The following is a 13,298-nucleotide window of genomic DNA, read 5'->3' on the forward strand; positions in this document are numbered from 1 at the left end:
CACACACACACACACACACACACACACACACACACACACACACACGGTGGAGGGGGAGAGAGAGAGAGGAAGAGAGAAAGAGAGAGAGAGAGAGAAATATTGAGACAAAGTTTGCTTTATGATCAAAAGTCACATTGGTCCCAAACAGATTTAAAGTGTGCGTGTGGTTATTTTATGTCCATCACTCAGAGGACACAGTACTAGAAGTTGATCCTACCATGACAGATTGCCTTTAGAGCGATTGGTCTTAACAGTATAACTTTTTATAAACTATAAAAAAGTGACATCTTTATACAAGGTTACAATGCAAAACCCAAAGACTTTATAAGCTGCTGGATCTATAGAGTTTACAAGCTGCTGGATCTATAGAGTTTACAAGCTGCTGGATCTATAGAAGGTTTCACAACAGCACAGCATTCCATACAACACTTTCAAACCACTCCTTGTGAAATCACTTTCCTCTAGGATTTTCCTGATGTCATTAATTCATATTTTAAAGTAACGTTTGCCTTAAAACAAAAATTGTTAACTAGGATCGCTATTTTTAAAGGACGTCTTCTTTCTTACATCCATATTACATCGCAGCTTTATTTTCCTTCACTCCCTGACTCAGGTTATGCTACTTCCTTTCAAAAGCAATGGGAGTCCATACAGGCTTTACCAGTTCATTCCTAATTCTTTGGTCATCAAATGCCTTCCTTTTATTGGGTCTGATTCTTCTTGTCCTTCCAGTGCTAAGCAACCAGACTGGGTTATTTTACAATTCAAATGAAGGAGCTGCCTTCTGTGTGTCTATCAGCAGGTAACATTAGCTCATAACTCTCTCCAAGAGTGAGAAACTGAAGCTAGAGACACACTGCTCTGGGGTGGAGGGTGGGGGGTGGCAGGGCTGAAATGAGAAAGGAATCTCTACTTTGGTAAAAGAGAGCAGGAAATTAAATTCTGTCTTCCTTTCCACCTTGTCACTTCCTCCCCCAGATATTCCAATCTTATATATTTTCAAAAATTGTATAGTTAGGAACTCTTTCAACACACACACACACACACACACAGAGAGAGAGAGAGAGAGAGAGAGAGAGAGATTAGGGAAAGGCAACGTAAACTTACCTTTAACGGAAGCAGAGTAGGAGGAGAAGAAGCAGAGAAAAAGCACTGCCAAGAGGATCATGCTGGCTCCCTCTGCCACATCCAGTCCCCGGGACTCACTGAGCAGTGGTGGCAGCCAGCAAGGAAGTGACCCTCTTCAGAACCGGCGACAACAGTGTTTATCTATAGGGGAAAGGTCAGATTCCAAACTCCAAAATCAGGACCTAAGTTCATGGAAGGGCTCACTATTAATGATTAAACGCAGGTGGGCTATAGTTTGTAGTCTCTCGCTTTTAAGAAATTTGTTTCAGTAGGGCAGTGGTGGCGCACGCCTTTAATCACAGCACTTGGGAGGCAGAGGCAGGTGGATTTCTGAGTGTGAGGCCAGCCTGGTCTACAAAGTGAGTTTCAGGACAGCCAGGGCTACACAGAGAAACCCTGTCTCAAAAAAAAAAAAAAAAAAAAAGAAAAGAAAATGTTTCATCCCAGAAGGAAAATCAAGGGAGTTTTTATCTTGTATTCCAAACTAAACCAGTGAACAGTCTTACATATGCAGAAAAGACGAAGTACTAAGAAGTCATGCCAACAAAACAAAACAAACTACAACAAAAAAACCTAGTTGTGATACTTTTCTGCTCAAGTACACAATCATCAGCAAACCTGGAGAATCCTATAATTTGTAAGGAAACGTGAGGTTCAATAAATCCCAACCTCGTTGAACCCTACTGAACCAGAATACATCTTCTATGATTATTTTTGAATTTTTATACTATCACCAACCATTACAAAGATGACTTCCAATTGCAGAATTTATCCTAAGTCATACCACCATTGATAAGGATAATGCTATGATTAGGCCTTTTATCCCTGAAGTACAGATCGTCGTCCTTATATGGGAGAGAAAAGTCAGGGTTGGGGCAGTCAGCATTTGACAGCATTAGTGTGTCAGTAGGCCAACTGAGGATACTAGAGTGGCCCTCTGTAAAGACAAGTGATGCCTGTTTCCCACATACCCAGGTTCCTAGAATGGGAAGCCAGAGTCCCGTTGTTCCTTCTGAGTTACAGTTCTCTCTTTCTCTCTTTCTTTCTCTCTTTCTTTCTCTCTTTCTTTCCCCTTCCTTCCTTCCTTCCTTCCTTCCTTCCTTCCTTTCTTTCTTTCTTTCTTTCTTTCTTTTTTTCTTTCTTTTTGGTTTTGGTTTTTCGAGACAGGGTTTCTCTGTGTAGCCCTGGCTGTCCTGGAACTCACTCTGTAAACCAAGCTGGCTTCGAACTCAGAAATCCTCTTGCCTCTGCCTCCCAAGTGCTGGGATTAAAGGAGGGTGCCACCACTGCCCAGCCTGAGTTACATTTCTAAGAAGAGATTCAGAGGACAAGTCCCAGTTCTCACCACTTTTGCAACAGTATGTTATCTAGGATACGTCTTTCAAGAGAATGCCCTCATATGTATAGCTCTGGCCACACTAAGTGACCCAGCTAACATTTGTCCCTGGAAGTCCTGATAGAAACATAAACACTTCTAAGGGGGGTGGGGGAGTCAAGTCGATTGGGTAGAAGAAAAAGGAAGTTTGGAAGTGAGGGTTATTGGGATATTGGTCTATGAGAATATTTATGGCCATGTTTGTTTTACATATAAAATGAATTCTTAAAGCAATCCTGGTTCCCCTGAAAATCTGCCACTCCCCTAACCTTGAGTTTAAGTCTTTTAGACAATTTAGATTAAAGATAGCAAGCAATAGAGCTACAAAATAAAAAGTAAAAGTTAAAAAAAAATGTCCTTTGAAGTGTGTTTTCCTATGCAAAATTGAAAGGTGAAAATTACCTTAACCTCCTCTTGAGAGCAGAACTTCATTTGCTATTACCAGTTTTCCTGGGGCCAGACAGGAAAGGGCGTGCTCACAAAACAAACAAACAAGCAAACAAACAAACTTCCAAAAACCCAAACCTTTACAGAAATGATTTTGTGGATACCGGGTGGCCATATACAATGCACATACAATGTAATGTGAAAATGCCTGTCCCTTGCTTTTGGTTTAGTTGCTGTTGTTGTTACTATAGTTTATTTTTTGAGATGGCACTGGCTAACCTGGAAGTCGCGGTGCAAAACAGGATGGCTTTCACTCACAGTGATCCTCCTGCCTCATCTCCCAAGTTCTGGGATTAAACACATGTTCCCCCAATGTCTATCATTGCTTTCACTTTCACAGATTCCCACAATGCTACATAGGTGGACAAAGAAAGCCCTCATGGTCACCGAGGCTTACACACATATTTATTACAATAAAGAACTATTTTGTGTCTTACCCCAGTGTCTAAGAGCTACCTTGCATTTTCATCTCAGAGTCACACTCGGAGTCACACTTGGATATATTTTACAGCTATCACTATACTGTGTGGTATGTGATACGTGTCTCTTTGGGTAAAGTTCTAGTCGTTGTCAGGAGTTCGTATCAGAGTCCAACCAATAAAAGGCATATCACGATTACCTAATCAAGTGAGTGCTGTTTCGCTTGAACATTTGATTTCCACAAGAAAGCACTATGGTCAGGAGTCATTTCGTCACAAGACACACAAAGAGGCTGCCTCTGCTGTTCATAGCATTAGCCTATTATATTTGGCTTAGATATTTCTCTTTTTATAAAGAATTTGGAGAACAGACTCCTCGCAGAGACGAAATAAGAATGCCAAACACTTCCACATTCAGAGAACTCTGGATAGCACAAAGCATTGTCCTGTGTTGCTCTAGCATACGAAGCAAACAATATATGTGTCTCCCAAACTTACCGCTATTTTGCATGGCACACAAAGTAGGAAAGAGTAACAGCACGGCATAAAATAACAAAAGCTGGCGTCCATCTGATACTTGACATTTCCCCATCACGACTGTCATTTCCTCTTGACCCAGGTTAATCGGTTAACACTACTTGAGGGAACAAAGAAAAAGGAACCTTAAAATGAGAGATATAAGCCAGGCAGGCAGTGGTGGCGCACGCCTTTAATCCCAGCACCTGGAAAGCAGAGGCGGGCGGATTTCGGAGTTTGAGGTCAGCCTGGTCTACAGAGTGAGTTCCAGGACAGTCAGGGCTACATAGAGAAACACTAGAGAGAGAGAGAGAGAGAGAGAGAGAGAGAGAGAGATTGCTTAAAATATTAAAGTTGGGATTACAGAATTTTTGATCCTGGGATGAAATTGTTATTAATTGGGACAGGTCTTTCATAGGACTATGACAATTTGATATGAAACACCTAACAGAACACTTTTTTTTTTTTTTTTTTGGACAGGTACTCCAAGCTGACAATACAGGGGCACACTGATCAATTCTAATCAGCACAAACAGACAATACATTGTAACACAACACTGTTACCACAAAGCCCTTTGGTGGTAGGCAATACCACCCAATGCTACCACACTGCCTTGGTAAATGAGGAAACTGAAATTAATGATGGATAACAGATTCCAAAGTACAGCTGTGCTCTGAGAGTATCATAGGTTGTTAGGAGTTAACTTATTTCCTGAGATTAGAAGATAAATGAACTTTAGCCCACTGAAGGTTGGAAGGAAATGAGTTACCCTATCACATATCGATGTGGCAAGTCAGGATGTATGAGAGTCCTGAGAAGTAAGGTCTGTCAGAGTCATCAGAACATTTTGCTCTGTTCTTAGAAATGATGACATGTAGGAAGGAAGGAAGGAAGGAAGGAAGGAAGGAAGGAAGGAAGGAAGGAAGGAAGGAAGGAAGGAAACAGAGAGGGAAAGAAAGAAGGAAGGGAAGGTGGGAGGGAGGGAGGAAGATCTTAAACACTTTAAAACATCTCGGAAGCGCATATGTTTTAAAGTGTCATGGCATTTGTAATTTACTAAGGGACTTTGACAAAAATCCTGAGAAACATATTTGAACAAGAACATTTTTATGGACTGGTGACGTCTTTCACGGCATGGCAGAATATATTCCAACAAATATTGTAAAAGATTTTCTTTGTTAAAATAGAGAAATGTTAAATTATTAACTTTAATGGAAGTAGAATTAAGGCCTAAGCCTGACACATTTGGAATCTAAGATAAAATGTAGTCATTGTTTTTCGAAACAGAATTCAGTAAACACATATAAACATGTATACACATACTTATCAATAATCAGAAAAACATTGTGCACCACTAACAGAATTCTAACATTTTGTCTGGTCACTTAGAACTGGCTTGACAGACTGAAGAGAACTAGCAAAAGTGATTTCAACCAGTGAATATAAAGAAAATAAAAATTTAATTTTGATAAAATAATTTTATTGCACTTCTTAAAATGGAAGTTTCAAGCCTAAAATACAATATAGAGTAGAAGTACAAATTTCTTTTAAAAAGTGTATATAACATAACTCAATTATATTTATATTCAAATTATTTATAGGGATAAACATGAGTTATTTTACGGCCAAATCAGAAGCCAATAGTTTTAAGAAACCACTAAAATAAAAAAAAGATACAAAATATTTAAGATTGGTCAAAGAAGGGAGGGTAGAGGGCAAGTAAAAGACAGTATTTTCAGATTATATTTGAAGAATTTTCCAGAACATGTGGAAGAGCACTGAGTTAACTCTTTCAGCTGTCATAACGAGTTATTAGCTTAGAGCAATAGAATTCTCTCCTCCAGTCCTGGAAGTCAGAAAGTCTACAACCTTTGCGGAGCTATTTTTTTCTTCCTATCATAGATCATAGTCATCAAATAGATTTAAGGGGCTCTGCAAAATGCAAAAAAAGAATAAAGAGAGGGAGGGGAGGAGGGAGAGTCTGAGGGGGGAGAGGAGAGAGAGAGACTAAGGGAAAGAGGGAGGGAGGGAGATTTAGAGGAGGGGAGGAAAGGAGACTGAGAAAGGAAGGGAGAAAGAGTGAGAGAGAGGAAGGGAGACAGAGAGAGAGGGAGAGGGACAGAGGGAGACAGAGAGAGAGGAGAGAGAGGAGAGAGAGGAGAGAGAGAGAGAGAGAGAACAACATGAACTACAGACTAACAATAGAACAATAGAAAAGGGTGTCACGTGAGCCAGATAAGAAGACAGATCACCTTAAAGGAAACAAACAGACAACTGTATAATTATTAACATCACAAAGGAAAATCAGGCCTTAAAACAGCTATCTCAAAGCTATCTCAACCTGTGGGTCTTGCACATCCGATGTTTACATTACAATTCAGAGCAGTAGCAAAATTACAGTTATGAAGTATCAATGAAAATGCGTTTATGGTTGGGAGTCACCACAGCGGGAGGACCTGTATTAGATAATCGCAGCATTAGGAAGGTTGAGAGTCAGTGCTTTAAAATGATGTTTTCAATGTGCTGAGTAAATAATATTAATTTGTAAGTGGATACCTGTCAACAATTATCAACGTAGCAATCTATAATGTGTGAATGTTTTGATCTTAAAATAGAAGTAAATATGTTTCCAGAAAAAAAAATAACTAAAAGATCCTTCTAAAGATGTCTTTAATAATCTATTTCACAAAAGACGTGGTGGCACCCACCTTTAATCCCTGCTGTCTGGAGGCAGAGGCAGGAGATTCTTTTTGAGTCAGAGGCTAGCTTTGTCTACCTAGAAAGTTCTAGGCCAGCCAAGGCTATTCATTGAGAGACCCTGTCTCAAAAGAAAATGAAATCTACTCCAGCAAAAAATAGTGACCCTAACCCAAAGTTGCAAACTAGGATGAAGAACAAAGAAGTGGTATTTGAGGAAATTCACTCTTTAAATGTTAATATTTTATGTAATTAAACTGATCTTAAGGTATACAAAAAACATACATAAAAGATGTCACATCATTTTTTGGTATAGCAAAAATTTAGATGTTTATTCAATGGCAAGAATTAGTTCAATAAATTAATGCTGATCAATTCAACATAAAGCCATCTAAAATACTATGAAAATATGTTTATTTATAGATCTACTGTATTTTAGAAGTAGACTTCTATGGGCTGGTAAGATGGCTCAGCGAGTAAGAGCACTGACTGCTGTTCTGAAGGTCCTGAGTTCAAATCCCAGCAACCACATGGTGGCTCACAACCATCCATAATGAGACCCGATGCCTTCTTCTGGTGCATCTGAAGACAGCTATAGTGACAGCTACAGTGTACTTATATATAATTAAGAAAATAAAAAAGACTACTAAACAGTAGGTGCAGATACTTTGAGATAATTTCTTGTTTAAATGTAGAAATAGATGTGAGCAAAAAAGCATTAAAAGAAAATTCACCAAAACTAGTAATTATTACTGATTATTATAATAATTTGTATCTTCTTTCTTATACCTTACTTATATGTTACAGTCTGCATATTCTATTCTACTACTCTACTTGGTTTATAGTCACAAAATATAATTACAATAATAAAAGATTTTTCATATAGCCTTTATCCAATTCTACCTAGCTAACATTTTATATCCATGTGGTATATTTAATACTAATAAACACATATTTATAAGTTGTTAACTAAAAACCACGGTTACTCAAGATTCCATTTGTTGTTTTAGATATTTATTTCATGTGTATATGTCTACACTTGAGAATATCATATGTGCAGTAGCTTTCAGAACAAACTGGAATTACAGACAGCTGTGAGCTACCATGTGGGTCCTGGGAATCAAAACTAGTTCTTCTATGAGAGCAGAAAGCACTCTTCACTGCTGAGCCATCTCTCCAAGGCCCTCGACTACATATGTTTTTAATTAGTCCTTTCCCCTTGTTCCAGTATCTTATCCAGGGTATGTTACATTTGATGGCCATGTCCCTTTGGGTTCTTTTTTGGCTGTGCATCTATTATCTACAGGAATCCTGCCTGGTATATTTTGTACAGGGTTCTTCAATTGGAAACTTCAGAATAGCACCCATGGTTATTCCAGTAGAAGACCTCAGAGCTCAAGGTTTGCTTTCATCGCGAAGCTTGAGAAGGTCAATTTGATTGGTCAGTATGGTGGTTATGATGAGTCCTTGGCTAATTGTGGGAAGCCACATACGCCATTGCAGGATGGCGCTGGCTACCGCTGGCCACCACCCATAAGTTTGGGTAAACAACCAATATGCGCATATGCAGTAGAGTTTTTGACGAGTCAGTGCCTGGCCTGAGGTATGTAAATGAGGTGCTGAATGCATGACCAATCAGGTGTAGATATGTAAATGAGGCATGTAAATGAGGTACTGAAAGCATGACCAATCGGGTGTGGACACGCCTATATAAGCAGCACCAGTTCTGGGGCTCAGGGTCTTTTTGCCTCTGCAATCAAGCTCTCCCAATAAACGTGTGCAGAAGGATCCTGTTGTGGCGTCTGTTTTGCTGGCGAGTCGGGCGCGCACAGCTAATTGGTGTTGTCAGAGTTCTCCATATAAAGTTATTCTTATTTTTCACTCTCATTTCTTCTTCTTTTCTCTCTAGACTCTTTGGAAGGAAGTACAACGCTCTACCACCTCTTTAAAAGGAGTTTCATTTCTCCTGAGCCTTAGAGTAGTAATATGAATTAATGTGGATTCTTTGACATTTGTTTCTCTCTTCTCTTGCCCATTGATTTAATTCCATGCATCATTACTCACATATACTTAATACATTGACGTATAACCCAATTCTACTTTCCATAATCTTTCTATAATTGCTTTTTGGTTTTTTACTCATTCAGAGTCCACTCAGGGAACTAGGGGGGCACAGCTCTACTCACCTGCAAACCAGATGAATATGAAGAAGCAGTGAGGTCCTGGGGACTTGCTGGCCAACACGTCTAGCCAGTAGTTCCTCTCCAGATTCAGTGAGACCCTTTCTCAAAAAGTAAGGTAGTGAGCAATTGAGCAAGACACCTGATGTTGACCTCTGACTACTACACACACACACACACCACACACACACGCACATGCACACACACACACACACACGCGCGCGCACACACACACACACACACACACACATGCCTGCGTGCATGGGAAATCACAAACACCCACACATACATAAGAACATCCACAAACCCCCATCCCTACCTACTCCAAGTTCCACTCATGAGGTCTCCCAATGTTGTTGTCGTCCTTATCCTTTGACATACCCCATACTGAAGTGTTTAGATTTGGGTTTTATCTTTTTCATTACTAGGTTACTAGCTCACCCTGTGTGGTTTTCAATTCCTGGAATCAGGTATTTCCACTGCTTTCTGGTTCCTTTTATTCTTGATAAGCATAAAAACCTAAGTAAGGGCAATCTGTATTAAACCATAATCTTCTCGTGTGGTTTTCTTTAAAATATTCACTGTGGTTGTAGGAGGGCAGAAGACACCTAGAGCACCAGTCAAGTGGCTGGCCACTACAGGAGCCACTACTACGTGCAAGTATACAGTGGGGAAAGGGGAAAGGGGAAAGGAAGAGAACTTGTGTGGTTTGAGCATTATGAAGGGCATAACTGGATTCACCAGGATAGAGAGGAATAGCCTGATGTGAGTAGCCTGCCCTGCCACAGGAGGCCATGATGAAGTCCCAGCCTTTGCTCTCATGGAGGGTCATGTCCACAGCCATGCAGCATCAGTGGTCTGTGTCGATGTCCTTGACTTATATTACCACCAAAAGACATGCAGACATCTCTGGGCTGGGCTGCTGCCTGGACCATGATGTCCATGGCCTGTGCAGAGTTGGCCTGGCCCCTCACCAGCAGCTTGGGAGAGGGGCCCTGCACCTCAACCGAGCAGCACGGTAGAGCTGGCCCAAGTGGCAAAGGCATGTGAGACAGCCTCGAGGTCGTGATAAGGAAAAAATCTGGCTGCAACCTTTGCCAGCTGGCTAAGATCAAAAATTCAGGTGACAGCAGATGCTGGCGAGGATGTGGAGAAAGAGGAACACTCCTCCATTGTTGGTGGGATTGCAAGCTTGTACAACCACTCTGGAAATCAGTCTGGCAGTTCCTCAGAAAATTGGACATAGTACTACTGGAGGATCCAGCAATACCTCTCCTGGGCATATATCCAGAAGATGTCCCAACCGGTAAGAAGGACACATGCTCCACTATGTTCATAGCAGCCTTATTTATAATAGCCAGAAGCTGGAAAGAACCCAGATGCCCCTCAACAGAGGAATGGATACAGAAAATGTGGTACATTTACACAATGGAGTACTACTCAGCTATTAAAAAGAATGAATTTATGAAATTCCTAGGCAAATGGATGGACCTGGAGGGCATCATCCTGAGTGAGGTAACCCAATCACAAAGGAACTCGTACAATATGTACTCACTGATAAGTGGATATTAGCCCAGAAACTTAGGATACACAAGATATAAGATACAATTTGCTAAACGCATGAAACTCAAGAAGAACGAAGACCAAAGTGTGGACACTTTGCCCCTTCCTAGAAATGGGAACAAAACACCCATGGAAGGAGTTACTAGACAAAGTTTGGAGCTGTGACGAAAGGATGGACCATCTAGTAATTGCCATATCCAGGGATCCATCCCATAATCAGCTTCCAAATGCTGACACCATTGCATACACTAGCAAGATTTTGCTGTAAGGACCCAGATATAGCTGTCTCTTGTGAGACTATGCCAGGGCCTAGCAAACACAGAAGTGGATGCTCACAGTCAGCTATTGGATGGGTCACATGGCCCCCAATGGAGGAGCTAGAGAAAGTACCCAAGGAGCTAAAGGGAACTGCAACCCTATAGGTGGAACAACAATATGAACTAACCAGTACCCTGGAGCTCTTGTCTCTAGCTGCATATGTATCAAAAGATGGCCTAGTCGGCCATCACTGGAAAGAGAGGCCCTTTGGACTTGCAAACTATATGCCCCAGTACAGGGGAATGCCAGGGCCAAAAAGGGGGAGTGGGTGGGTAGGGGATTGGGGGTGGGTGGGTATGGGGGACTTTTGGGATAGCATTGGAAATGTAAACGAGGACAATACCTAATTAAAAAAAAAAAACAATCAACCAGATTGACTTGGAACTTCGAGTGTCTGTGCAATGTTCACAATCGCACTTACAACCATGTGCTGTGTCCTAGAACTCTGATCTGCCAGTAGCCCTCTTCCTACTGTACAGTCTGCAGTCAAAGAGCTGGCTGCCAGCTCTATGAAATTGGCACACAGATATGATTTGTGTAGGATGTCCAATGTTTATTCGTGATTAAATTGCATAAACCTTAATTTTTCTATAAATGTTACTGCATACATTTAAGGCATAGGACATGACACTGTGAGCTACACATGACCAGGAGAAAGCCCACTATAGTGAAGCCACTTAACATGTCACATCGCTCACAGACAGCCAACTACTGTTTCCTTTGTGATGAAATCATCTAAAACCTACTTCATTAGTATGAAAATAATATACGGTTCGTAGGTTACACATTTACTCTCTCGTGTGTTTATCTTACACGTTACTTCACTCTTCTTCCTGATAACTGCTGCTTTATCCCCTAAACCCAAACCTGTGTCTAACTCATTTCGCAGCACAGCGACTCCTAAGCCCATCCATACTTAGGCAGACTCCCCAGACTCCGCAGATATTCAAATCCAAGCTTGCTATGTTTGCTTAAAATCCAGTTTTCTTCTAGTATTCTCTAAATTACCCAATTAATAGAATTATATTTCTACCACTGTTCACATTAGAAAGCTGGGTAGAGCCCTTCTTCCTTACTCCACCACTGCTCATCAATGTGTAAAACCTTCACGTTTGGCTCTTTGCTTTCACTGCCCCCAGCTTTGAAATTCTTCATTTAAAAAAATGTTTACTTTCCAAGATGGAGCAAAATTACAAAATCTCCGACACTATGTGCTCAAGAAACATTCATGTCTTCCTTTCTATCTACAGGCATCTTAAGTATGTATTCACTTCTGGATCCTCTACTTCTTTGATGGAGACAATCATTTAGTCATTGCTGTACAAAATCCTAAGCCAAAGACAATGAACTGTCAACTGTGTTAAACAAGCCTGAGTTTTATAAATCAATGACTTCCTTACATCACAGGACTTTATCTTAAACTTTTATATGCTTCTTTGGCTAAACTGCAGTTTTTACTCGTACCTTTTTTTTTTTTTTTTTTTCATACTTTGGATTGATTCTGCAACCATGAGATCAAATAACCAAGTCAAATTTGGTCACATCATAAAAATGAGGATTTTTCTCCTAACTTAAAAACTCTTTTAGATATCAAGGATGCTAGGCATTACCTCTAAAACTGTACCGTTATTTTAAAGACAGATCCCATAAGGGCAACAGAACAGCTGCTGAAAGATCTGGCACACCACTCTGCCAGCCTGAATTTAATGACCTACATGTGAAGGGCTCCATATCCAGTTACTAACCCTCCCTCAGCTACTCTCTGCCCTGATACGGAGGCAGCCGAAAAAAGATGCCCTACTAACAGCTCATAAGTGGATTCACATTTTACTGCCAATGTTCAGTTAACAGAAATCTCTAAGATTTGAGAGATCCACAACACAGAGCATGTGATCCACATCTTTTTCCAAATAAAAACAGAGTTTAAAAAAGATCTCCCCCACACACTAAATTCAGAGACGATTCAGTTCATTTAAGAGCCTGTAACAAGTTCAAAAGGTCAAGCAACAAGAAAAATCTAATGATGGGTCTTTATTTGAAAAATAGTTTTTTATCTGCAAATTCTACAGATTCATCCATCAGAAAAGCCAAATTAAAACAAAACAACTACAAAAAGACCAACCTACCCAACTGTTTGGTTTTTCTTTTTCCCTCGGTTGACTTGGTCTATATTTAGCAAAAAGATTATATAAGGTCAAGTATTTACAAACGATGAAATATCACTAGTGTTTTGCAAAACAGCATAAACAAAACCTCAAAGGATGGACTGTAAAGTATTATGTTTTACTAAGGACATAAAAAGAAAACTTTAAAATTCCTAAGTTCGATGAATTTCTATTAAAAATTTCAGTTTACAATTTTTTCACTTATGAAAGACCATTGGTAACTTTCTTACATAAATTAGAAGTACGTTGGGCAATACTAGATCATCCTCTCAACGCAGAAAAAAATAAGAGCATTTCGTCTGTTTCGCATTTCAATTTCTTTCAGTGGGGCGATCTTCGCCTCGAGACCCGAGCTTACACAGGCCTGTGGGTAGAAATGCAACGCTTGACCGGGAAAAACGCCTCGCGGTAGCCACTAACCATTCCCGCAAAACCCAGGCCCAGACCCCGCCCCCTACAGGCTCCTCCTCTTTCTCCGGTTTGGAGTTA

The 13,298-nt window shown here is 40.3% G+C and overlaps 1 protein-coding gene across 6 annotated transcripts in view; it reads right to left on the reverse strand.

The window, feature by feature from the left end:
* Mttp (microsomal triglyceride transfer protein) overlaps positions 1–13,286 on the reverse strand; it is a 53,564-nt gene extending 40,278 nt beyond the window's left edge. Inside the window, exons 1-5 of one of the 6 annotated variants that reach the window (NM_001355052.1) lie at positions 13,040–13,286; positions 12,771–12,810; positions 8,770–8,864; positions 3,868–4,003; positions 1,108–1,269 (exon numbers count right to left, since the gene is read on the reverse strand). In NM_001355052.1, coding sequence (NP_001341981.1) covers positions 1,108–1,168 — 61 coding nt within the window. In that variant the 5' untranslated portion in view covers positions 1,169–1,269; positions 3,868–4,003; positions 8,770–8,864; positions 12,771–12,810; positions 13,040–13,286. Of the gene's footprint in view, positions 1–1,107; positions 1,522–3,867; positions 4,007–8,769; positions 8,865–12,770; positions 12,811–13,039 lie in introns of those variants that run through there. The other 5 variants (NM_001355051.1, XM_006501103.4, NM_001163457.2 and 2 more) reach the window with 5 other exon arrangements.
* Positions 13,287–13,298: the final 12 nt, after the last annotated feature.

The sequence above is a fragment of the Mus musculus genome, chromosome 3 (assembly GCF_000001635.26).
Source record: "Mus musculus strain C57BL/6J chromosome 3, GRCm38.p6 C57BL/6J".
Classification (NCBI taxonomy): Eukaryota; Metazoa; Chordata; class Mammalia; order Rodentia; family Muridae; genus Mus; species Mus musculus.